This window comes from Stegostoma tigrinum, chromosome 7 (assembly GCF_030684315.1).
Source record: "Stegostoma tigrinum isolate sSteTig4 chromosome 7, sSteTig4.hap1, whole genome shotgun sequence".
Lineage (NCBI taxonomy): Eukaryota > Metazoa > Chordata > Chondrichthyes > Orectolobiformes > Stegostomatidae > Stegostoma > Stegostoma tigrinum.
The window spans coordinates 5,808,239-5,835,022 of record NC_081360.1 but is presented as its reverse complement, the minus strand read 5'-3'; the positions used below and the strand labels follow the sequence as shown (position 1 = coordinate 5,835,022).

General features: G+C 42.7%; 1 protein-coding gene across 6 annotated transcripts in view; it reads left to right on the top strand.

The window, feature by feature from the left end:
• pcnt (pericentrin) overlaps positions 1-26,784 on the top strand; it is a 323,443-nt gene that overhangs the window by 112,687 nt on the left and 183,972 nt on the right. For all 6 annotated transcript variants that reach the window (XM_048534231.2, XM_059647013.1, XM_048534228.2 and 3 more), the window contains 6 exons: positions 1,099-1,300; positions 16,473-16,699; positions 18,756-19,252; positions 21,350-21,845; positions 22,813-23,043; positions 24,857-25,015. In XM_048534231.2, the coding sequence (XP_048390188.2) occupies positions 1,099-1,300; positions 16,473-16,699; positions 18,756-19,252; positions 21,350-21,845; positions 22,813-23,043; positions 24,857-25,015 (1,812 nt within the window). The remainder of the gene's footprint in view (positions 1-1,098; positions 1,301-16,472; positions 16,700-18,755; positions 19,253-21,349; positions 21,846-22,812; positions 23,044-24,856; positions 25,016-26,784) is intronic.

Here is a 26,784-nt window from a genome sequence, read left to right as displayed (position 1 = left end):
GGTAGGAATATCCAACAGTATTTCTTCTCCCCTTACCTGTTCATCTGACTCTCCCCCCTACCCTCCCACTCAAGATAAAACAGGCTGGTGATCAAATGAAAACTGAGATTGATACATTTTTAAGAGTATTAGTGTGTGGAAGGAATCAAAATGATAATTCATAATCTCATAAAATCATAAATCATAATCTCATTCAGTGGCAGATCAGTGTCAAGGGCGTGGATGGCCTACTCCTATTCCCCTGTTCTCAAATTCGGTGCAATCCCATTTGGCAGTTTGAAGTTTTTCTGAGGACTTTTAATTTTATTCCTTTTAAGACAAAACTGTCTTAAGAAATGAATCGTGGAGTTGTACAGCATGGAAGCAGATCTTTCAGTCCAACTCGTCCCTGCCAACCAGATATTCTAAATTAACTTTGTCCCATTTGTCAGCATTTGACCTCTATCCCTCTAATCCCTTCCTATTCATATACCCATCCAGATGCCTTTTAAATGTTGTAATTGTACCAGCCTCCACCAGTTCCTCTGGCATCTCATTCCAAGCATGCACCACCCACTGCACAAAAATGTTGCCCCTTACATCCCTTTTTTATCTTTTCCCTCTCACCTTTAATCTATGCCCTGTTTTAGTTTTGGACTCCCCTATCCTGAAGGAAAGACCTTGGCTATTCACCCTATGCCCCTCCAAGACTTTATAAACCTCTATCAGGTCACCCATCAGCCTCCGATGGTCCAGGGAAAATAGCCCCAGCCGATTCAGCCTCTCCCTGCAGTGCACACCATCCAGCCCCAACAACATCCTGTAAATATTTTCTGTACCCTTTCAAGTTTAACATCTTTTCTAAAGCAGGGAGACCAGAACCGGACACAGTATTCCAAGTGACCTAATCAATATTCTGGACTGTCACAACATGGTATCCCAATTTCTATACTCAATGCGCTGGCTAATAAAAGCATATCAAATGCCACCTTCAGTACCCTGTCTGCCTGTGACTCCATTTGTGTTTGAAATTTAATTAAAGGGTGAAGACAATATTGCATATAACTGTTTGAAATGTTTTATATTGACAGTTTGATTTTGTTTTTGTCTTACTTTCAGGAAGAAATCAAAATCCTTCAACTGCAATTAGAGGATAAATGCAAACAGGAGGTGGCCACTTCTTTGATGCACAAGGAGGCATTGCAGAAAGTTGAAAGAGAACTTTCACAGAGATACTTTGCAGACAGTGAAGAGCAGAAGACAAAGCACAGCCTAGAATTAACCCAATTACAAGATCGACTCTTGGAGGAGCATCTTAAAGGTATACAACCTTAAAAAACTATAGCTTACTCACATACATGGAAACTAGTCAATTGCACAAAATCCGCTTTTTGAATACACAAGCATACCAGAATGTCACTGGGCATCATTTAAAAGAGTTTGAACTAACCTACGTGAGATTGATAGCAGTGCCTACAAGCTTGTTGAATGAAACAAAGAACTGCAGATGCTTGAAATCTGAAACAAAAACAGAAATTGCTGAAGAAACTCAGCAGATCTAGCAGCATCTGTGGAGAGGAAACATTGTTCATGTTTTGGGCCTAGTGGCCTTTCTTCAGAACTGCTAGTAGCTGGGCAAAGGTGACATATATGCTGAAGTCTGTGGGTGTGGCGTGCAAGTAAGTGAATAGTTAAAGACGGAGTCCAGAGAAAGAGAACGACAGTTAGACAGACAAGGGGATGGATGCTAATATGCCAGGGAGAAAGAAAAGCTGATAAATGGATGAAAATGGTTTGGCAGTGCTGAAAGTAGCCCAAGTCACGACATGGCCAGGGGTGTGGAGATGGGTAAAAGACATAGAAGAAAGTGTCCAGGTTTCATAAAGTTGTGCTGACTCTTCTTGATGATTTTTACAAATGCCCTGCGTTTTGTTCCTTCATAATTTATTCCAATATTTCAACAATAGATGCTTGGCTAATTGGCTTAAAATACCTGCTTTTTGCCTCCATCCCATCTTGAATAAGGATGTTACTTTAACAACTTTCCAGCTTTAATTGTTTCGCAACTTCTCTGAAATCCAGCAATTTTTGGAAAATCACAACCAATGCATCTACTATCTCTGTAGTTACCTCTTTTAGGTCCTAGGATGCCACCCAGCTGGACCAGGGGATTTGCCTGCCTTTAACCCTGTTAGTTTGTGTAATACTTCTTTTTAGTTCCTCCTTTGCTGGATTCTGAATTTATCCACATCTTTGGGGCTATCAGTGACTTTTGTCTCCTTAAATGCTTTTTCTTTCAATTTAATACATTCCTTAACTTTCTTGGTTAACCATGGTTGAGTTATTCCCTTCTCGGAATTTTCGTCCTTACTGGGACATATTTTTGCTGGAGTATTAATGAGTATTTTTATATCGAATGTCATTTCTCCTAATCTATCCACACAATCACTTTAGCAAACTTGCATTTAAAATCCTGTTCTGTTCCACTCAGCTGGATATCTCTTCAAATTGTTCGCTAAAATACCTTTCCTACTTCCCTCCATTAACCTGTGCACTGAATGACTTCTTATCCGTTGAACCTCCAGCTCAGTTCTTCTCTTTCCTCTTAGCTCATTGCCATATTTTCCTGTCTAAAGCTCTCTCTCTCTGTACAAGCTCTGCTTCCTGTATTTATGGCTACCCCTCCTTGATTTTGTCATATTGCATTATTCCCTACTCCTATCATTACTACCATGGATAAGACAACCTCAATTCTTCCCTGGTTTCACTCTCTACCAACTCTACTCTCAACCCCTCTTCTGTGTCCATCCTCGGAAATAGCTTTCTACCAAGTCACTTCCCACTAAATTTAAAATTGAAAATATTTAATTATAGTTCTTCATAACATGTCTACTGCTACCTGTTTGCTAAATCTCGTGCTTTACTGCCTTTAATGCCCTCATCCCCACTTGAACTCATTCGGAGAAAATAGGTGCCGGAGTAGGCCATTTGGCCCTTTTGAGCTTGCACCACCATTCAGTATGATCATGGCTGATCATGCAATCTTAGTGTCCCATTCATGCTTTCTCTCCATGGCCTGATCCCTTCAGCCACATGGGCCACATCCAGCTTCCACTTGAACATATCTAATGCACTGGCCCCACAGATTCGTGACTCTCCGAGTGAAGAAATTCTTCCTCATCTCAGTCCTGGAATGGCTTGCTCCTTTTTCTGAGACTGTGACCCCCAGTTCTGGACTTGCCCAACATCAGGCACATTCTTCCCACATCTAGCCTGTCCAGTCTCAACAGGATTTTATGTTTCTATATGATCCCCCGCCATTCTTCTAAATTCCAGTAAGTACAAGTCCAGTCTTTCTTCATATGTTAGTCCTGCCATCCCAAGAATCAGCCTGGCAAACATTTGCTGGACTCCCTCAATAGCAAGAATGTCTTTCCTCAGATTAAGAGACCAAAACTGCACACAATACTCAAGGTGTGTCCTCACCAAGGCCCTGTATAAGTGCAGCAATATATCCTTTCTCCAATATTCAAATCTTCTTGCTACAAAAGCCGGCATGACATTAGCTTTCCACACTGCCTGCTGCACCTGCATGCCAGCCTTCAGTGACTGTTCCACCATAAAACTCAGGTCTCATTGCATCTCATGCCGTCTCTCACTCACTAATTGTTCTCTTGTTATACCCTTCATTTCTTCACCTTTAGATCCAAGAGAACGGAGTACAAATGTATTTCAACCATCCTTTACCATATTGTCTAGTCTAATTAAAATATTGTTGGACTATTCTCTTGTAGTTAAATTAATAATTGTTCAAAGATCATCCAAGACTGCAAACATGAACCCTACCTTTACTCCTACAATCATCTTAAACCACCTTGGTTAGTCTCCACTTTCAACTCCAGGAAGAAATGCAAGGAGCTCATGTAAAAATTAAGATCATTCATTCTGCTGCTATTGCTATATCCTTTCCTTTCGTTAGCCCATCAGGGCAGACACCGCTTCTGTTGTCCGAGCCTAAACTTACCTTCTGTTGATTCTATCTCATACTGTCCAGCACTGTTTTTGAGCTCTTTTTGTTCATGACAAACAGCTCCTGCTTCCTTGATCCTATTCAAGTCAAACTGTAGACCACTTAGTGTCCTCCCTCAGCCCCAGGTTATCTTATACTGTTAATGTTTCACTTTTCTCATACTATTTTCCACTCATATTGCTGTCATCATCTCTCTCAAAAAAAGCACCTACTCTTGAGCCCCTGTGCAATCAAGAATTCCTGCTTGTTTCCAGATTTCTGAAGCCTTTGAACACATTACTTTCTAGATCTGTGCACAAATTGCTCACAAATGTGTTGCCGTGATGTTGACAGAGAATCCAGCATTTGTTAGACATGCGGTCGAATGGTTTATATCTTTAGTCTCTGAAATGTAAAGAAGGAGAATGAAGTTGAACAGCAAAGAAGGGAATGCAGTGAATTAGAATCAAATTTGATTTTAACAGAAAAATCTCAGGGGACATCTTTCCACTTGTGGGAAGGAGTTGCCATAGTTTGAGTAGGTTTCCTTTCTAAATCTCTGTTGTGTGTAAATTGTTATCAGCAGATACTTTATGACTGAAAATACCAGTCCTGAATGGTGTTGGTGAGATTCATTGCTTGAGTACACTAATAATGGTGGGTGCATAAATTCTCCCAATTTTTAAAATTTGAGAAGTACTGTCTTCCTTGTGTTTGTGCATTGTAGGAAACCATGAGCTCTTGTAAATGGTGTAGAGGAGATTCGTGAGATTAATTCCTTCATTATCCAAATAACTTTCAAGAGCTGGGTCTGTGTAAGTGTAGCCTTGGGATGATTTGGTCAAAATTTAGTAGAAATTGTTGTGAGCAAATTTCACATGGAAAGATGAAGGAACAGCAGGGCTCCCACTTAACACTTTTTGCGATATTAGTAGGCCCGTGGAAAAATTGCTGGCATGTGAAGTGTTTGCTGATTTACTATATATCATCAAGCAAGTGGACTTTTTGTTCAGCTGGGGGAAGAGCACCTGGTAAAGGAAGTGAGATCCCTGTAATATAAGGTTTGGATACCTTTGGAGGGGGACTGACCGTTCAGCGGGAAGCAGCAGTTGCCAGTTTGGTGACATTGTGATTCTTGGGCACAGCAGGAAAGGGTAAAGGTAAACAGGATCTTAGTGATAGGAGACTCGACAGTTAGAGGCTCAGGCAGGAGATTCTGCGGTGGCAAACGGGAATCCAGGATGGTGTATTGTATTCTGGGTGCCAGAGTCCAGGATGTCTTGAAGCAACTGCAGAACATTCTCAAGGGGGGAGGCTGAGCAGCCAGAAGTCATTGTGTATATTGGTACAAATGACACAGTTAGAAATAGGGATGAGGTCCTGCGGAGGGATTATAGAGAACTAGGAAAAATGTTAGAAACCAGGCCCTAGACAGTGCTTTATGTCTGGATTACTTCCAGTGCCATGTGCTGGGGAGAGCATGAACAGGAGGATATGGCAAATGAATGTGTGGTTAAAGAATTGCTGAAGGGGGCAAGGATTCAGATTCTTAGATCATTGGGATCTTTTCTGGGGCAGAGGTGACTTTTTCAAGCGGGATGGTTTACACCTGAATTTGGAAGGGGTCCAGTATCCTGTTGGGCAGATTTGCTAGTGCTACAAGGGAGGGTTTAAACTAGATTAGCAGGGGAATGGGATCCTTAACTGCAGGGAGGTAAGAACAAGGCTGGAAGGAGATACAGTAATCAGAAATAGCAAGTTGAACAGACAGGTCAGGCTGGAACTGGACAGGAAGTGAGGAAAGCCTCTTGGATTAAATCTCCTTTGTTTCAATGCAAGTAGGCTGACCGGTAAGGATAATGAACACAGAGCGTGGATAAATAAGAGGGGCTAGGATATTGTAGCCATTACAGAAACAGGCCAAAGGGAGGGACAGGACTGGCAGCTTAATGTGCCAGGGTACAGGTGCTTTAGGCAGGACAGAGGTGGAGGGAAGAGGGGAGGGGGAGTTGCATTTTTGATGATGGGGAACATCACAGCAGTAGTCAGATGAGATAACTGAGCGATCATGCAGTGAGCCTTTGCGGGTGGAGCTAAGAAGTAAGAGGATGGTGACATAATTGGGATTGTACTTTCGGCCCCCAAATAGCCAACAGGAATTAGAGGAGCAAATGTGCAGGGATGACTGGGCAGACTGGCAGGGGCAATAGAGTTGCCATAGTGTGGGGTTTTAATTTTCCTTACATAGACTTGGGACTGCCACAGTGTTAAGGGCTTAAATAAGGTGGAATTTGTTGTGTGTTCAGGAAGGCTTCCTTAAGCAGTATGTAGAGGGCCCTATTCGGGAACGGGCAAAACTCTCCCCACTCTTGGGCAATAGGACAGGATAGGTGACTGAGTGACAGTGGGAGAGCACTTTGTGACCAGTGACCATAGTTCTATTAATTTTAAAGTAGTTATGGAGAAGGAGAAAACTGGCCCACACGTTCAAGTTCTAAACTGGGGCAAGGTGAATTTTGATGGAATTAGAGAGGAGCTTGCAGGGATCGATTAGAGTAGGTTGTTTGCAGGCAGAGGGATTTCCAGCAAATGGGACGCCTTTAAAAGTGTGATAGCGAGGGTTCGAGGTCTACATATTCCTGTGGGGTTGAAGGACAACGGTAGCAGGCATAGGGATCGCTGGATGACAAAAGATATTGAGCCTTTGACTAGAAAAATGGAGGAGGCATGGCTCAGGTACAGACAGCTGTGATCAAGAGAATCTCTGAAGATATGTAGGGGATACAGGAGTTTACTGAAGATGGAAATCTGGAAGGCAAAAGGGGGCATGAGATAGCTTTGGCTGAGAAGATTAGGGTGAATTCAAAGAGATCCTTTAAGTATATTAAAGGAGAAAGAAAATCTAGGGCGAGAATAGGTCCCTCAAGGACCAAAGCGGACTTAGTATGTATGGAACTGCAAGAGATGGGTAAGGTCCTGAATGAATACTTTTCCTGTGTGTTTACTGTGGAGAAAGACATGAAGGCTTGGAAAAACAGAGATAACAAGGTGTAGAGCTGGATGAACACAGCAGGCCGAGCAGCATCAGCAGAGCAGGAAGGCTGATGTTTCGGGCCTAGACCCTTCTTCAGAAATAGGGGAGGGTAAGAGGGATCTGAAATAAATAGGGAGAGATGGGGAGGCGGATAGAAGACGGATAGAGTAGAAGATAGGTGTAGAGGAGACAGACTGATAAAAGAGGTGGGATGGAGTCAGTAAAGGTGAGTGTAGGTGGGGAGGAGATAGGTCAGTCCAGGGAGGATGGACAGGTCAAGGGGGTGGGATGAGGTTAGTAGGTAGGAGATGGAGTTGGGGCTTGAGGTGGGAGGAGGAGATAGGTGGGAGGAAGAACAGGTTAGGGAGGCAGGGACGAGCTGGGCTGGTTTTAGGATATGGCAGGGGAGGGGAGATTTTGAAGCTTGTGAAGTCCACATTGATACCATTGGACTGCAGGTTTCCCAAGCAGAATAAGAGTTGCTGTTGCTGCAACCTTCAGGTAGCATTGTTGTGACACTGCAGGAGGCCCAGAATGGACACCTCATCTAAGGAATGGAAGGGGGAGTTGAAATGGTTCGCGACTGGGAGGTGCAGTTGTTTATTGTGAACTGAGCGTAAGTGTTCTGCAAAGTGGTCCCCAAGCCTCTGCTTGGTTTCCCTGATGTAGAGGAAGCCACAACAGGAACAGCGGATACAGTATACCACATTAGCAAATGTTCAGGAGAACATCTGCTTGACGTGGAAAATCTTCTTGGGGCCTGGGATGGGGGTCTGGGGGAAGTGTAAGGGCAGGTGTAGCACTTCCTGCAGTTGCAGAGAAAAGTGCTGGGTGAGGTGCGGCAGGAGGGGAGTGTGGAGCAGACAAGGGAGACTTGGAAAGAGTGGTCCCTCTGGATAGCAGATAAGGTTGGGGAGGGAAAAATGTCTTTGGTGGTGGGGTCTGATTGCAGGAGGCAGAAGTGTCAGAGGATGATCCGTTGTATCCGGAAGTTGATGGGGTAACATGTGAGGACGAGGGAGGATTCTGTTTTTGTGGTTATGTGGGGGAGGTGGTGTAAGGGATGATTTGCGTGAAATGCGGGAGATACGGTCGATGGCGTTCTTGACCACTGAGTTGGGGAAGTTGTGGTCCTTGAAAAACGAGGACATCTAAGATGTATGGGAATGGAATGCCTCATCCTGGGAGCAGATGTGGCAGAAGCGAAGGAATTGGGAATAGGGGACAGCATTTTTGCAGGACGTTGGTGGGAGGAGGTGTATTGTAGGTAGCTGTGGGAGCTGGTGGGCTTGAAATGGATATCAGTTTCCAGGTGCTTGCCTGAGATGGAGACAGAGGTCCAGGAAGGAGAGAGAGGTATTAAAGATGGCCCAGGTTAACTTAAGGTTGGGGTGGAAGGTGTTGGAAGCGGATGAACTGTGTGAGCTCCTCGTGGGTGCACGAGGTGGCACCGATACAGTCATCAATGTAACGGAGGAAGAGGTGACATTTAGGGCCAGTGTATGTACGGAAAATGGATTGTTCCACATAAGCTACAAAGAGGCAGGCATAGCTTGGGCCCATGTGGGTATCCATGGCCTCGGGAACTTGGCCAAGTTAGTAGTGATATCTTGGGGGACAGTCCATATCAGAGTAGAGGAAGTGTTGGATGTATTAGAATGTATGAAGGTGGATAAATCTCCTGGTCCCAACCGGATATAACCAAGAACCCTGCAAGAGGCTAGAAAAGAAATGGCGGGAACCCTGGCTGATATATTTGCATCATTGTTAGCCATGGGTGGGTCCCAGAAGACTGGAGGGTAGCAAATGTTGTGCCCTTATTCAAGAAGGGCTGCAAAGAAAATCCTGGAATCTATAGACCAGTAAGCCTAACATCTGTGGTAGTTAAGTAAGTTACTTGAGAAGATTCTGAGGGATGAGATATACCTGCATTTGGAAAGACTTGGCTTGCTTTGGAGTAGTCACCATGGCTTTGTGCATGGGAGATCATGCCTCCCAAAATTGTTACAGTTCTTTGATGAAGTGGCAAGGAAGGTGGTTGAGGGCAAAGCAGTTGACGTAATCTGTGGGGGTTTCAGTAAGGCCTTTGACAAGATTCCACACGGTAGGCTCCTCTGGAAAGTTAGATTGCATGGAATCCAAGGAGAGCTAGCAAATTGGATACACAGTTAGCTTGATAGTGGGAAGCAGTGGGTAATAGCGGAAGGATGCTTGTCAGGCTGAAGGCCAGTGATTAGTGGTGTGCCTCAGGGTTTGGTGCTGTTTGTTATCTGTGTCAATGATTCAGATGAGAATGTACAAAGCATGATTAGTAAGTTTGTAGACACTAAAATAAGCAGTATTGTGCGCAATAAGGTATGTTAAGAATAATTACAGGAGGATCTTGATCAGCTGGGGGACTGGGCTGTGAAATGGCAAATAGAGTTTAATAAAGATAAATTTGAGGTGTTGTGTTTTGGAAAGTCAAATCCAGGTAGGAATTTCCCGATGAATGGTAGGGCCTTGCAAGTGTAGTGGAAGAGAGGGACCTTCGGGTTCAGGCTCACGAATCTCTGAAAGTGGAGTCACAGGTAGACAGGGCCGTGAAGAAGGCTTTTTCACACACTGTCCTATACTCCATGCCCTGATTGATGGGGAAGTTGGGAAATCATATTGGCGTTGTACAGGACATTGGTGAGGCTGCACTTGGAGTATTGTGTTGAGTTTTGGTCTCCTTGCTACAGGAAGGCTGTTATTAAACTGGAAAGAATACAGAAGAAATTTACAAGGATATTGCCAGGATGTAAGGAACTAAGTTATAGTGAGAGGTTGGACAAGCTAGAACTTTTTCTTTCGAGCGCTGGAGACTATGGGGGGAGTCTTATAGAAGTGCATATAATTATGAGAGACATGGATCGGGTGAATGCACTCAGTCTTTTTCCCTGGGTTGGGGAATCAAGGACTAGAGAGCATCAGTTTAAGGTAAGAGGGGAAAGAATAAATGGGATCAGAGAGGCAACTTTTTTTTACATACAAGGTCGCTTTCAAATGGAATGAGCTGCCAGTAGAAGTGACTAAGGTGGGTACATTAACAACATTTAAAAGGCATTTGGTCAAATGCTTGGATAGGAAAGGTTTGGAAGGGTATGGGCCAAGTGCAGGGTAATGGAGTTAGTCTGGATAAACATTTTGATCGGCATGGACCAGTTTGGGCAGAAGGGATAATGGGAACTGCAGATGCTGGAGAATCCAAGATAATAAAGTGTGAAGCTGAATGAACACAGCAGGCCAAGCAGTATCTCAGGAACACAAAAGCTGATGTTTCAGGCCTAGACCCTTCTTCAGAGAGGGGGATGGGGAGAGGGTTCTGGAATAAATAGGGAGAGAGGGGGAGGCGGACCGAAGATGGAGAGAAAAGAAGATAGGTGGAGAGGAGAGAATACGTGGGGAGGTAGGGAGGGGATAGGTCAGTCCAGGGAAGGCGGACAAGTCTCGGAGGTGGGATGAGGTTAGTAGGTAGGAAATGGAGGTGCGGCTTGGGGTGGGAGGAAGGGATGGGTGAGAGGAAGAACAGGTTACGGAGGCAGAGACAGGCTGGGCTGGTTTTGGGATGCAGTGGGGGAAGGGGATGTGCTAGGCTGGTTTTGGGATGCGGTGGGGGAAGGGGAGATTTTGAAGCTGTTGAAGTCTACATTGATACCATTGGGCTGCAGGGTTCCCGAGTGGAATATGAGTTGCTGTTCCTGCAACCTTCGGGTGGCATGCTTGTGGCACTGCAGGAGGCCCATGACGGACATGTCATCGAAAGAATGGGAGGGTGAGTTAAAATGGTTTGCGACTGGGAGGTGCAGTTGTTCATTGCAAACCGAGCGGAGGTATTCTGCAAAGCAGTCCCCAAGCCTCTGCTTGGTTTCTCCAATGTAGAGGAAGCCACACCGGGTACAATGGATACAGTATACCACATTGGCAGATGTGCAGGTGAACCTCTGCTTAATGTGGAAAGTCATCTTGGGGCCTGAGATGGGGGTGACGGAGGAGGTGTGAGGGCAAGTGTAGCACTTCCTGCGGTTGCAGGGGAAGGTGCCGAGTGTGGTGGGGTTGGAGGGGAGTGTGGAGCGAACGAGGGAGCCACGGAGAGAGTGGTCTCTCCGGAAGGCAGACAAGGGTGGGGATGGAAAAATGTCTTGGGTGGTGGGGTCGGATTGTAGATGGCGGAAGTGTCAGAGGATGATGCGTTGTATCCGGAGGTTGGTGGGGTGGTGTGTGAGAACGAGGGGGATCCTCTGGGGGCGGTTGTGGTGGGGGCAGGGTGTGAGGGATGTGTTGTGGGAAATGTGGGAAACGCGGCCAAGAGCGTTCTCCACCACAGTGGGAGGAAAGTTGCGGTCCTTGAGGAACTTGGACATCTGAGATGTGCGGGAGCGAAATGCCTCATCCTGGGAGCAGATGCGGCGGAGGCGGAGGAGTTGGGAATAGAGGATGGAATTTTTGCACGAGGGTGGGTGGGAGGATTCTAGCATTCTAGGTAGCTATGGGAGTCGGTGGACTTGAAATGGACATCAGTTACAAGCTGGTTACCTGAGATGGAAACTGAGAGGTCCAGGAAGATGAGGGATGTGTTGGAGATGGCCCAGGTGAACTTGAGGTTGGGGTGGAAGGTGTTGGTGAAGTGGATGAACTGTTCGAGCTCCTCTGGGGAGCAAGATGCGGCGCCGATACAGTCATCAATGTAACGGAGGAAGAGGTGGGGTTTGGGGCCTGTGTAGGTGTGGAAGACGGACTGTTCCACATAACCTACAAAGAGGCAGGCATAGCTGGGGCCCGTGTGGGTACCCATGGCCACCCCCTTTGTCTGTAGGAATTGGGAGGAATTGAAAGAGAAGTTGTTGAGGGTGAGGATGAGTTTGGCTAGGCGGATGAAGGTGTCGGTGGAGGGGGTCTGGTCAGGCCTGCGGGACAGGAAGAAGCGGAGGGCCTTGAGGCCATCTGCATGAGGAATACAGGTGTATAGGGACTGGACGTTCTGGTGAAAATGAGGTGTTGGGGGCCAGTGAATTGGAAGTTCTGGAGGAGGTGGAGGGCGTGGATGGTGTCACAGACGTAGGTGGGGAGTTCCTGGACCAAAGGGGAGAAAATGGAGCCCAGATAGGTGGTGGTGAGTTCGGTGGGGCAGGAACAGGCTGGGACAATGGGTCGACCAGGGCAGGCAGGTTAGTGGATTTTGGGAAGGAGATAGAAACGGGCCGTGCGGGGTTGGGGAATGATGAGGTTGGAGTCTGTGGGTGGGAGGTCCCCTGAGGTGATGAGGTCATGGATAGTAGTGGTTTGGTGCTCGGGGGTGGGGTAATGATCGAGGAGGCGGTAGGAGGAGGTGTTGGAGAGTTGGCGTTTGGCCTCGGCGATGTAGAGGTCAGTGCGCCATACTACCACTGCGCCTCCCTGTCTGCAGGTTTGATGGTGAGGTTGGGGTTGGAGCGGAGGGCTGCCCGTTCTGCGGGGTGGAGGTTGGAGTGGGTGGGAGGGGTGGAGAGGTTGAGGCGGTTAATGTCTCGACGGTGTCCAGGAGGAGGACTTGTGTTGGAGGCGGGTGAAGGGGTCAGTGGAGGGAGGGTTTGGCTCCCGGTTAAAGAAGTAAGCGTGGAGGCGAAGGCGGCTTTTCTCTCCATCTTCAGTCCACCTCCCCCTCTCTCCTTATTTATTCCAGAACCCTCTCCCCATCCCCCTCTCTGATGAAGGGTCTAGGCCTGTAATATCAGCTTTTGTGCTACTGAGATGCTGCTTGGCCTGCTGTGTTCATCCAGCTTCACACTTTATTATCCTGGGCAGAAGGGCCTGTCTTTGTGCTTTCGGACCCTATGACTCTAGGTCAGACTTGCTGGTATCCCTGTCTATTTCTTATTGTCTAAATGATTTGGAGAGGACTTTCCAGATGTTATTCTCTTTGATGTAGGTATTTTTTAGCTGTTCCCAAGTGACAGGTTGCACTTGAATTGGAGGAGGTCCAACATCCTCACAGGGAGATTTGCTGGTGTTACTTGGAAAGGTTTAAACTAATTTAGCAGGGGAATGGAACGCTGCATAAGACAGGGGTCATTGAGAAGCCAGGGGAAAATTACATAAACCATCAAGAACAAGTTTACTATTCAGGATAGCTGGGGACATAATAAAGGGAGGAAAGGTCTTCTGGTTTGAAGTGCATTTATTTCAATGCATGAGGCCTGACTGGTAAGGCAGTTGAGCTCAGAGCTTGGATTGTCTCTGGAGACTGAGATATAAATATGACTGAGAGAAGGGCGGGACTGGCAGCTTAATGTTCCAGGATACTGGAAGGTACAGACAAAAGTACAAATAAGCGATGAGGGAGTGTTGCCCTTCTGATAAAGGAGGACATAACAACAGTGCTTAGAGAGGATATTCTTAAGAGGTCTTCAAATGAGGCCATATGGTTAGAACTTTGAAACATGAAGGGATAGCCACTCTGTTGGGACTGTATTATAGATCACCAAATAACCAGCGGCTGCTAGAGGACTGATGTGTAGGGAGATTGCAGATACCTGTAAGAATAACAGAGTAGTATTGGTTGGAGGTTTTAATTTTCCCTGATGTTGACTGGGCCATCCAGAGTGTAAAAGGCCTGGATGGGGTGGAATTTGTCAAATGTGTCCGAGAAAGTTTCCTAAATCATTATGTAAAGGACTCTACTTGGGAGGATGCAACAGTGGACCTTCTCTTAGGAAAGGAGGTTGGGCAAGTAATTGAAGTGTCAATCGGAGAGTACTTTGGGTCCAGTGACCATAACTCTCTGCGTTTTAATGTGGTCATGGAAAAAGATAAGACAGGTCCACAAGTTAAGGTGCTAAACTGGAGCAGGGCCAATTTTGGTGCCATTGGGAAGGATCTAGCAGCGGTCGATTGGGTGAGTCTCTTTTAAGGAAAAGGAACAATTGGCAAAGGGGAGGCTTTTCAAAGTGTAGTATCAAGAATCCAGGGACAGTATATCCCTGATAGAATGAAGGGAAAAGCTGGCAGGCTTAGGAATCCCTGGCTAACCAGGGATATTGAGGCTGTGGTCAGGAAAAGAGAAACATACATTGGGTTTAAGCTATCAGGCTCAAGTGAATCCGTGGATGACTGTAAAAAGTGTAGAAGCACACTTAAAAGGGAAATCAAAAAAGCAAAAAGAGACTATGCGATTGATCTGGCAGATAACGTTAATTAAGATAATCCCAAGAGGTTTTGTTGCTATATTGAGAGTAAGAGGGTGGCTAGGGAGAGAATGGGTCCCCTTAAAGATTCAGGATGGCCATCTATGTGTGGAGCTACAAGAGATGGGGGAAATATTTGATGAAATTTTCCCCTCAGGCCTGAGTTATAGGCACAGGTTGGCCAAGTCAGGACTTTATTCCATGGAATGTAGGAGAATGAGGGGTCACTGTATTGAGGTGTATTCAATCATGACGGGCATTGATAGGATGAATGCATCTAGATCTTTTCCCAAGGACGGGGAATTGAAAACTAGAGCGCATAGGTTTAAGGTGAGAGGGGATAGATTTAAGGAGGACCTGAGGGGCAACTCCTTCACGCAAAGAGTAGTGCATAAATTGAATTGGCTGTTGGTGAAAGTGGTTGAGGCAGGTACAATAGCAACATTTAAAAAACATTTGGATAAGTACATGATGAGAAGGGTTTAGAGGGAAATGAACCAAATCCAGATGATTGGAACTAGCAAAGTGGGCGCCATGGTCAGCGTTGACCAGTTTGGGCCGAAGGGCCTGATCACGTGCTGTATTACTCTATGTCTCTGCAATTACAGAACTCCAAGTGGGTACGAGTGCCTGCTATTAATTATGAAAACCACTATTTATTTGGTGTATTTAACATAATAAAAGATGAAATGTTTCAAAGAAACATTACAGGACAAAATTTTGAAATGGCCACATAAGCAGATTTTTAAGCAGGTAGATGATCAGAGGCTTGGTTGAAAAGAGAAATTTATAGGACATTTTGTTGTATGGGGCAGGCTAGAGACAGCAGTTTGTAATTTTCCAGTTAACCTTTTGTATATTTGTACCTGTAAGTGAGCATGACAATTGGTTCAACTGGTTGCTAAATGAAACTTCTGCATGCTTAATGGTGATTGCATCCTTTGAACAATCGCATTATGATGTATGTATTCTTGGGAGAAAGTTGTTATTTTATTTACCCATTTGTTTGTCTGCCTCACTGTCATTCTCTCCATCTGAGCTCCATCTCTATCTACTTCTCCGTCCTCCCCACCCCATTTTCAGCATGTATGCCAACCTTCTCTGTGCTACAATCAATTCTGAAGAAGGGCCACTGGATACAAAACATTAACTCTGCTTCCTCTCCTCACATGCTGCCACACTGTCTAGGTTTTTCCAGCAATTTCAGTAGTGTTTCTGATTTTCAGCATTGTGTTGCTACGCGTTGCAAATTCAGTCGTGTAGCACCCGCACGACTCTGTAGCACATTTCTGCTATTGAAAGTCATTCTCGGACTATCCTCAATTTGGACATAGCTGCCAAAATAGTATTTGAACTCCTGAGCACTGATTTTCTCCTTCGAGCCATGGAATCCTACAGTGTGGGAGCAGTCTGCACTGACCCTTCGAAGAGCATCTTGCCCAGACCCACCCACCCACCCTCTCCCCGTAACACCGCATTTTCTCTGGCTTAGACATCCCTGAATGATCTGGGCAATTTAGCATGGCCAGTCCACCTACCCTGCACATCTTTGCACTTTGGAAGGAAACTGGAGCACCTGGAGGCAGACTCAGGGAGAACATGCAAATCCAAGGCTGGAGTTGAACCTGGATCCCTGGTGCTGTGAGGCAACAGTATTAACCACTGAGCTGCTGCTCCTTCGGAACCAGAATTATGCCACTTCATTCCCTGCTGTTAACATCAGAACTGACTCATAGACTGTCTTGATTTGTGTAATCTGTTCTTTCTCTGTCCTTCTCATTGCTTCTGTCGCAACATTAGAACTTTGAACTTGTTTGTATCCTTGTGCTTTCCATATCATTTTTAATAAGCCAAGCTGAATATTATTGCTTTTTACACTGCTGCCAGTCAGGATTCATCTTCAAGTAGCATTAATGCTCATAATTTGATTTGGCATTTTAGTTGCACCTGCCATGTACTACAAGCACTTAGGCTTCCTTTAGATGGAGAGTATTTCTATTGGTTATACATATAGATCTTGTACAGTGGATTTTTAAAATCTGCATGGTTTTCATTGCTATTACAACTGAGTTGAAGTGTATTGACTAATAAAATTTGCTTCAAAGTTGTGCAGTTATATGCATATTGTTGTCACCCAATTTCTTGGGGAGGTGGGAAACTTTTTCATAAGCTAGTCAAATGGAGTGATTATTTGTTCTAATAATTTCAGAGAAAACAAGGATTATGTTTCTTTCTCTTGAGGAAGTGCATGTAATTTATTTTGTAGAGATTACTCAGTTACGACTCCAGTGTGCACAACAGACTGCCCGAGAGGTAGAGATGGAAGTGAAAAAGTATGTCCAAAAGTTGGAGGAAATGGAGATGGACAAATTAGCTGCAGTGGACTCTGAAACAAAGAAAATTGCCTGTCTGCAAGAAGAAATTGAATGTCTGAAGAGAGATCATGCCATTGTAACAATGGAACTTACCAAGCAGCTCAAGCAAGTTAACCAGGTCAGTTTTGGTTTCCATTCTTTATTTGTTTCTCTTTATTTTAAGTAAAGGTGTAGTTTATTTCTGAGAAGTTCAAATTACACATGCATTTCAGTTATGCAGATATTCCGTCAAGGAAAATAACTTTGAAAACTTTTGCATCTTATCCTTCCATCTCTCGGATCTCCAGATTTGGTCAGCTTGAATAACACCACCGGGTTGTACCAGGTAATATTTTTTGTGCACCAACCTTATCTTGAGGTAAGTTTTCAATTACTTGCCTGGGAAGGTGGCAGTGAAATTCAAGCACCAAGCAAAACACTTAAAACATAAAAATAATTTATTAAGTGTAAGCATAATAACTGAAAGCATGAAGTCCATTCAAGACATTGTTGGGATCGATTTGAAATTCGCTTGTGATGAATTAGCTTATCAACCTTTAAAATAAGACTCTAAATAAAAAACTATTTCCACATTGCTATAAAATAGTGCAGAAGAGGCAATATAAACTGAATGGTACAATTTGAAAGAGGATAAACAGATCAGAGTTTTAATGGGTGAATTATTGACGGTAATAGGGTAAGATTCTTGTGAAATAAAAGTAGAAAATGTCGGAACTACTGAGCAGATCAAGCAGCATATAGGAGAAACAGTTAACTTTTCAAGTTATGTTGTTTCATCAGAACTGAAAAAGGTTAGAAATCCAATAGCTGGGTGAAACAAAAGGAGGGGAAGTTTAAAAACTTCAAAGAGAAGATTTCTGTGATGGCATGGGCAGAAGACAATAAATGATTTGGTAGGAGCTGCCAAAGAGCTAAACAGTAGAATAATCAATATCTGTCATCCAAATTAGAGATGAGAAAATCACAGAACCAAAATCTGCAAACAAAAGGGGATGGAATGGGGGAAGCACACAGATATTTTGGTCTGAAGTTGTGTTGAATTCATCTTTGAGCTCAGAAGGATGTGAAGTTCTTCATCAAACAATGAAGGGCTCTTGAGCTGCACAGCAGTAAACCAAGAATAGAGATGGCAGCTTGAGAGCAACCACTTGAGATTTGGAGTCACATTTGCAGACAATCTGAGATGTTTTGCAGAGTTGCCAATCTAATTTGGTCTCCCAATGTAAAGGAGATCACATTGTGAGCATTGATTGTTGTTACGATCAAGGCTGGTGGAATGCGCTGTCACTCCAGTCCCACTACTTCACAGGCCGCAAGGTAAAGGAAAATACTTTTCCCATTTTCCAAAGTGACCAATTTAAGTACTATACCTGTGTCAGGGTTTAAAGAACAAGATCAATCAATCAGGCTTATTAATGAACACAATTATGCATTTACTATTAAACCAATACTTATTCAATGAAGAGACAATGATTGGTTAATATTTAGAAGTCAGTAATATATAATTATGATGTGTTAAAATATAAACTGTTAGCGGTCCCAAAGTTTGATGTTCTGGCATGGGTGATCAAGCGACAAAGGTTCCTAGGGATAAACAATCTTGATGTTTCTTTAATCACTGTTTTAAAAGAACAAAATCACTTCAGCCTGAACTCACCAAGATGGCTTTCTTTTTGGAAGTATCAGTTGGGTAGAGTGTTCTGAGTAAACTTGCCTTGATTTCAGCTTGTTCTTAACAGGCACCCTCTACATTTTAAAAAAAAATCCACTCCAAGCTATAGATTAAAATCTTAGGGAGGCTGGGTATGGTAGAAGGAGGGAAACTTGTCTCATTGGTGTAAGGGGCCTGAGGACTGCAAGTGGCTGGAATCTTGAATGTACTGCCGGAGAGTGTGGTGGAAGTGGATTTAATAGTGGCTTTCAAAAGGAAGTTGGATAAGCATCTGGAGAGAATTTCAGGGCCACTGGGATCAGGTAATGAAAATAGCTGAATTTGTTTTGGAGAGCCTGCACAGACTTGACAGGCTGAATGGTGACCTCCTGTGTTGTGCCTATTTTGTGGTTCACATTAATGGTTTCACAGCTGTTTGTTAAGGCTGGGCATATTTGTTTCAATGACCAACCTTGCAAATGGGGATTTAATTAGCTATTTTCCTGTTGTGATTATTTTTCAGGACAAAGCCCTGTTGCTGGAAAAAGCTAACCGTAAACTTGAGGCCAGCAGAGAAGAACTTGAGGCCAAAATGCAGGAATGTACAATGGAGAAAAAATGTGCATTGAAGATTTTAAGAGAGGAGCTACAAGCCAGCACTGAACAGAAAATAGCAGCTTTACACAAGGAGCTCATCAATGAATTTGAAGAAGAAAGGCGAGCAATGGAACAGGAATTTAACCAGAGGAATGCAGAAATGAATCGGACTCAAGAAGAACAGTGTGCCACAATCTCTGAACTTGAGATACAGCTAAAGGAAGAAAAAAAACATCTACAGCAGATTCAGGATGGTCTTAAGAATGAACAGTTACCAGAAATTGTAGCAATACGCCAGAAAATCCAAGCGCAGTTTGATGCTGAACTTACCATGGCAAAGTCTCTGATGGCAGAGGAGTTTGAGAAATTCCAAGTCAATGTGCAGGCGCAATCAACTGTGAAACACCTAGAAGTACAGAACAGGTTAGTAATACGTAGACATGGCTTGGGAGTAAAATATTGCCATGTATTGGAACAATTTTCCAGGATTTGGTACAAGTAATGCAAACAGAATAATAGGTCTCTATTACTGGGGAGAAGAAGAGTTTTTGTTTTTGTGGATACTTTAATCCATTTTTTTCTGAACTCAAAGTTCCCTATCTTTCAGTGTACTAATCCCTAATTTACCATTGTCAACTGAGAAAATAACATGATTGTATAAAATGATCCACAGCAGATTGTACAAAGTACTCTTCTAAGTTGGATTCAGGATGCATTGGCAATTCAGTGAGTAATATGAAGCATGAAATATGCAATGAAAACAACCCATTTGTTCCCTCAAACCATCACAGGATGCCATGTAAAAGTGTACATTGGTTCTGTCTTTATCCTAACCAGTTTCTTCCTCTTATGCATAAATAAGGGCAGTAGACGTTTATGATACAGAGAAATGCAATGTCTCCATGGCCACTGTGGTAATTAAGAGCATCATTGAATGTAAGTTTGCTCGCTGAGTTGGAAGGTTCGTTTTCAGACGTTTCGTCCCCACTCTAGGTAACATCATCAGTGAGCCTCCGGTAAAGCGCTAGTGTTATGCTTTCCCGCTTTCTATTTATCTGTTTAGGTTTCTTTGGGTTGGTGATGTCATTTCCTGTTCTTTTTCTCAGAGGGTGGTGGATGGGCTCCAAATCAATGTGTTTGTTAATGGAGTTCTGGTTGGAATGCCATGTTTCTAGCAATTCTCATGCGTGTCTGTGTTTGGCTTGTCCTAGGATGGATGTGTTGTCCCAATCAAAGTGGTGTCCTTCCTCATCTGTATGTAAGGATACTAGTGATCGTGGGTCATGTCTTTTTCTGGCTAGTTGATGTTCATGTATTCTGGTGGTTAGCCTTTTGCCTGTTTGTCCAATGTAGTGTTTGTCACAGTTCTTGCAAGGTATTTTGTAAATGATGTTCGTGTATCCTGGTGGCTAGCGTTCGTCATTTACAAAATACCTTGCAAGAACTGTGACAAGCACTACATTGGACAAACAGGCAGAAAACTAGCCACCAGGATACATGAACATCAACTAGCCAGAAAAAGACATGACCCACTATCACTAGTATCCTTACGTACAGATGTGGAAGGACACCACTTCGATTGGGACAACACATCCATCTTCGGACAAGCCAAACAGAGACATGCATGAGAATTCATAGAAGCATGGCATTCCAACCAGAACTCCATTAACAAACACATTGATTTGGAGCCCATCTACCACCCTCTGAGAAAAAGACCAGGAAATGACATCACCAACACAGGAGATGACATCAACACAGGAAATGACATCACCAACCCAAAGAAACTTAAACAGATAAATAGAAAGCGGGACATAACACCAGCGCTCACCGGAGGCTCACTGGTGATGTTACCTAGAATGGTGACGAAACGTCTGAAAACGAACCTTCCAGCTCAGCGAACAAACTTACATCCAGAACCTCAACCTGAGCTACAAATCTTCTCAAAACTCGCTAGCATCATTAAAATTTCAAAGCATTATTCTGTTGGTTGTTCTTCAGATATTATGGAATTTTTTTTTCTTGTTGCACACTGATCTTCTGTTCCCGCACCTGATTCTCTTTTTCCAGTAGTTGCTTTTGCATCCAATGACCTGTGAATGATCTGAAAATGACCTGTGTTTCTGGGGGCCTGACATGATTAAGCCCATTGCCCTTTGCAATATATCATCTGCACTTAGAAAAATAAAATCAATTGTAGGCAAGCCAGTCTATTCCTTCAGCAGTTAAAATAGCATCTTACTCACCTGAGGTTTTACCAAAGTCATTTACTACCCAGAGGAATGTTTCTGTATGGCCCTTATTCTCTCCACCTGTCCTCCAGAAGGTAATTCCAGCAGTAGTAAAAGTCTCAATATCACTTGTGAGTCTAAAATCATCTTTATTGAGATTTTGTGTTTCTTAGGAGAATTGTGTGGAGATGGAATTAAAAATTGAAACTCATTTAAATTATTGAAATGAATGCTTCACATCTTAACATTCTATGCATTAATTTTAGTTTTTACATCCTTATGAACTTTCTAGGTTCATGGAAGATCACAAACAGATGATGGACAATTTTATGTCTGAACAGGAGACCCTTCTCCAGGAGCTGAAGAAAAGGCATGTGGAGGAGCTAGAAAGCCAAAGCAAACATCTGATATCATGCCATCAGAATCAGTTAGCGGATTTGAAAATGAAGTTGCACACCAAGCATCAAGCTGAAATGGAGGCCGTGGAGAAAGAGAATTTGGCTACTTTGGATGCCTTGCAACTGAAGCACTCAGCAGATCTGGAAGATGCAACATGTAAATACCAGACAGAGATTCAGAGATTGCAAGAGGCAGTGAAAACCTCTGAGGAGAATTTACAGACAATGAAGAGAGAGTATGCAGAGAAACTAGCTGGAGAAGTAAATCAGCTGAAAACTGACCATAAGGCTGAATTGTGTGATGCACAGGAGACAATCCAAAAGGAACTAGCTGCCATTCACCTGGAAAAAATTAGAGACATGGCAACAGAGCTCGAGGAAATCCACAAGGTTGCCAGATTTAGTTACAGTTATGTTGTGTTGGTTCCCGACCAGACAGAAAAGTGTGTTATCAAATTGTTCTGTATTCCAATTGTTAACTTATAATAAATATTTAGCCTCACTTAGAATGGAGAAAATTTTAGTCAACAATGCATAGTTTTCCACTGCTTAATGTAAACCTCAAATAATGGATAAGGAAGTATGTTAAAATAAGCCAGATGTTTGGAGGCCTAAGTTATTTCAGTTTGATCCTGTTCTTCCTTGAAAGCAAATATTAAATCCACACTTTCTATCTCAAGTTTTCAAGTGAGATATTTCTGTCCCTAATTGTCATGGAATCATAGAAATCAATAACGTTGAAGGAGGCTGTTCAGCCTGTCGTGCCTGTGCAGGTTTTCATTCAAACATAGCTCTATATACTGACAATGACTTACGTTTATATAAAAGCAGAACATTTAGGAAATACTTAGCGGTTCTGCCAGCAACTTTGTAGAGAGAAGCAGAGGTACTGTTTTAGGTCATGACCTTTTCCAAGTGAAGCAGCAGAAATTAGGATTGCCCAAGAGGACAGATATAGATCAGCCTGAACCTGATTGATGAGAGTGCGGGGAGATTGAGAGAATGGAGAAGCCATGAAGGATAACAATTTTAAAAACAAGATGTTTTATGACCATTTTTTGTCTGTAGCCCTATGCATTCCTCATGACCTGTATCAATCCTTTTGTTTCGGAGTTGTGTGCAATCAACTTTTGCTGGTAGTATTCCAGATCCTGACAATTCAGCAATTTTGTTTTCGCGATTTTAAGTGCAAACTGCTAACATAATTCTGTACTGCAACTTTTCCTTCCATTCCTAAGGTCTCAAAATTTGTAATGCAGCCATTGAATTAAAACAAAAGATAAAAGGTATTTTTGCTTGAGAAGAAAGAAACTGAATCAACTTTTGACTTTTGCTCACTTATTGGTGTATTTTGCAGGAAGATTTGGAGGCAGCTCTCGGCAACCACAGGGCTTTACTGGAACAGGAGCATCAGAAGCGCCTTGATGTAATTCGAGATGAGGTACTTCGCCTTGAAGATCAGCATCAGCAAGCGCTTAAGGACCTTCAAATGCTGCAGTCTACAGAGGCTGAGAAACAGAAAAAGGAGTATGCACGAAAGCTTAGTGAAGAACTAACAAAGATTCAGATGCAAAACCAAAAAGAACAGGTTTGTGCTTCTTCAGGTTCTACAGGAACTGAACATTCAACCACCATTTTGGCTCAAAGGATCCATCAATGTGAAAAGGGCAATCTAATCCATGATATTACTGCTTTAGCAATATGGTGGGACTGGGAAAATTAATCAGCTATTTTTGACTGAAGAATGGCTGTTAGAGATTGAATCCGAAATTGAAATTCTGTTCTACTACCAGGTAGTTGGTGAGGTTAAAACTAGAGACAATTTTGAGGCACTTTGATACATTTAGTTACAAAGTAACATAAGCATGCACCCTTTGAATGCAGCAGCCACCATTTTCACCCATTCCTATTTTTACATGAACTGTAGTGAATCTTCAGTTAATGCCCAATATCTGCATACAATTAAAATAATGCACTAGCAACATTCGTTATCAGCAGTGGGTCATTCACAATTGGGCGTTTTCTCACTATCTAGTAATTTAATACTATAACCGAAGCCCATGATGTAAAGCTGCAAGTATTTCGTGAATGTTCTGCTTTTATTTGCAGCATTTGAATCTCCTTGACTGCCTTCTGATGCTGATGTAAATTCTTTTGTATATGAACTGGATACTGCCCACTTACTAGAGTCTTTGTGTACATTTACCATAGCTACTGTATGGCAAACTCAGATGAAAGCCAATTATAAATCATGATATAGTTAATACACAGTAAATGTTCTGTATGGCAGGAAGTTCTGTATATCTTAGTTTGCTTCGGAAGAGTGCCTCTAAAATTGCTTCTATTGGTAATAAAAATGTATGGTTTAATTCTGTGAACATCGAAAGGTCCACGACAATACTGAGTGGGTGGTGGATATTTTTGAATTCAGATAAACAGTGTTATAAAGATTGCAGGAATGTTCGATAAAGAGATTATAAAATAAACTGGACTAATTTTATTTATTCAATGAATTGATTGTTCAAATGATGACTTATCATGAGTGCACAGAATCAAACTTTGAAGTTATTTTTCATCACAACTAGAAAGAGTTGGATGTGATAAATTTAATGTAGCACAGAAGCAGGAAAAGGCAGAAAAAGTACAAAAGGGAAGGTTGCACTCCAGCACAGTTACATTGCTGACCATCCAAATAGCATCAGTATACTTATCAATGGCAAATTGATGAAAGGCATTGTTGACATTAGCATCAAGTATGGCCTACTTGGAAGGAGAAGGACAGCAGATGCATAGGTTCATCCCTACCTCCAAGCCACACAATAACCTTACTTGAAAGTATATCACCATTCCTCTGTTGCAAGATCAGAAACCCAGAACTCCATACTTAAAAGTACTGTTGAGAGAATTTTCACCATGATTCAGGAAAGCAGCTTATTATCTCCATCTTGGGAATTTTAGGGCTGAGAAATAAATACTGGCCTGGGTACTGGTGCCCACATCCTATTAATTATTTTTTGAAAGAATTATTATGCTGATTTTCCCTGTAGGTTTAGTTATTGAATGCCATTTGTCTCAAACTGGCCTGTATGAAAAAACACTATCCCGAATATATGTTTGATAGGCTATAATGCCTAACTTCTGAATTTTATGCCATGTGGCCAAAGATAATGTTTTGGAATTAACCCTTGGAAGTGCAATTCAACTCGATAATAATACCTTCAAATAAGTAGCATCAAATTTCTGCATTATTTACCAACAAAGATAATTATTTTATAATATGTCTTGACCATGATATCTTTGAATGAACTTAAATAGTTGTCTCTGTAATTCTGAGATTTAGTTTTGTTGCCTCTTCAGTTCAGTGATCTACTGTACTCATTGCTTGTAATTTTGATTGCTAGGTTCATACAGCCAAGTCAGAAGCAGAAAAGGTGCGACAGTCGTTGCAGTCCAAATTTGAAATTGAGAAATCACAGCAACTACAGCAGTTCCAGGAGGAGTTTGAGCTTCTCAAGAACCAGTCTGAGCTCTTTCTTACTCAGGAAATTAAGCAACTCAAGGTAATATTCACAAGAAATTGCAGGCTGCTTAACAAAGGAAGAGATTAAGCAGGTAAACTCAGTCTATTTTTGTATTATATGTTGAATAATTTTTTTCCCCTCAACTTGCCTTTTTCTATTATATGCAACCTAGATCTGAGAATGCACGGCAGTAGTGCATGCAAGACTATAGGGTATGAATGCATATCCTGCTCTCTAGATTTGTGACTGCCTCTATTTCTTGCAGAAGCTGAAACAATGAGACAGAGATTTAACTGTTAAGGTATTAGTTATCCCAGTTGAAAATGAGCTGCCAGTTAAAAAAAAAAGCAGTGTGCTGAAAAGTCTAATGAGGCATTGTACATACGGATCCAAAGCACTGCTATTTGGTGTTTATTGTCAATCTCAGCAAGTGAGGGTGCTAAGAATTCAGCAGCCTGGATAACAGCTGTGTCTAAACTATTTGGGTTCTGAAAACAACCTAGTACCTTTTTCATATAACTAATAAAATAGAAAATGCTGGCAATGGTCAATAAGCCAGGCAGCATCTGTGAAGAGAAAAAGCATTGAAGCAGCATTAATTCTTTATTTCTGCAAATGTTGAGTGACTTGCTATGTTGATCTTTTTCTGGTTTAATCTCATTTCCAGTTTCTGTATGCTGCCTTTGTTGGAGTTGTGCAGAAACTGTTCGTTTTTGCTTGTACAGATCTACTAATGTCAATGATAAAGAAATGAATAAATTAATAAATATTAAGAAGCTGGTGTTGAAGGGGCTGCTACGCATGTATAGACAGACAAAGGACTGGTGCTAAAGGAAGGTGTTTGGATAGGAAAAATAAAGCTTTTGAACATGCCAGGTTGGGTTCTTTCACCCTGGATTTCACAGAAATGCACAATGCAGAATCCTTTGGGGAATGTTCCTGGAGCTAAGTGAAGCCAGGGCAAGACAAGACCTACAAAACAAGCTGCTTTAAGGTAAGTTTAAACATCCCGTTTGAATGGAGGAGTCTTTAAGTGGGTACAAGATTGGTGAATGAGGTGGTTAGGTGGCTCTCTGGATAATTGGTGAGATGAGTAAATGGGTAGAGGTTAGGATTGTTGTAGGTTGGGAGCAGTTGGGGCAGTCCAGTCAAATTTATTCAGGGTGTTAGGTCAGGCCAAGAGGGCAGTCAAAAGGAGTAATCAGGTTGGGTGGTCAGCAGGAGACTGGAAGTCGGGGATGGTCAGTTTTGTGGTTGTACAGATGTTGGACTGGGTTTAGATTCATCTAATATTTCATGGGTAGCTATCAAGGTAAGTACTGTGGAACTGTCTAAACTTCTCAACTGTAGTTCTTACTTGTGAAGCATCCTGGGGACTAGAGGAATTGCTCAACAAAAATTGGAACTTCCACATATTCAGTACATCAGGAATTCCAGAGGATTGCATTGTCTATCTTCACTTGTACTTCCAGTCCTGAATAATGAGGCACCTGAAAGGTTTGATTTGATTTGATTTGATTTATTGTAGCCACATGTGCCTAAGTACAGCAAAAGCTTTGTTTTCTGAGCAGTACAAGCAGATCGTAGCAAATGAGGGCATACAGATCACAGTCGCTTAGACACAGTCAGGCATATAAGGTTACGGCTGCATTTGGCCTTGGGTGTTTTCCAATTTTCTATTGTAGCGAACAAAGGAAAACCAGTATTAACTAAACATTATGTAGTGGGCGCCTGAGCAATAAATTAAAGAAATCGGGTTTTCCCAATGAACAACTTAACTGAAAACCCATGCGTTGAATACAGATTGA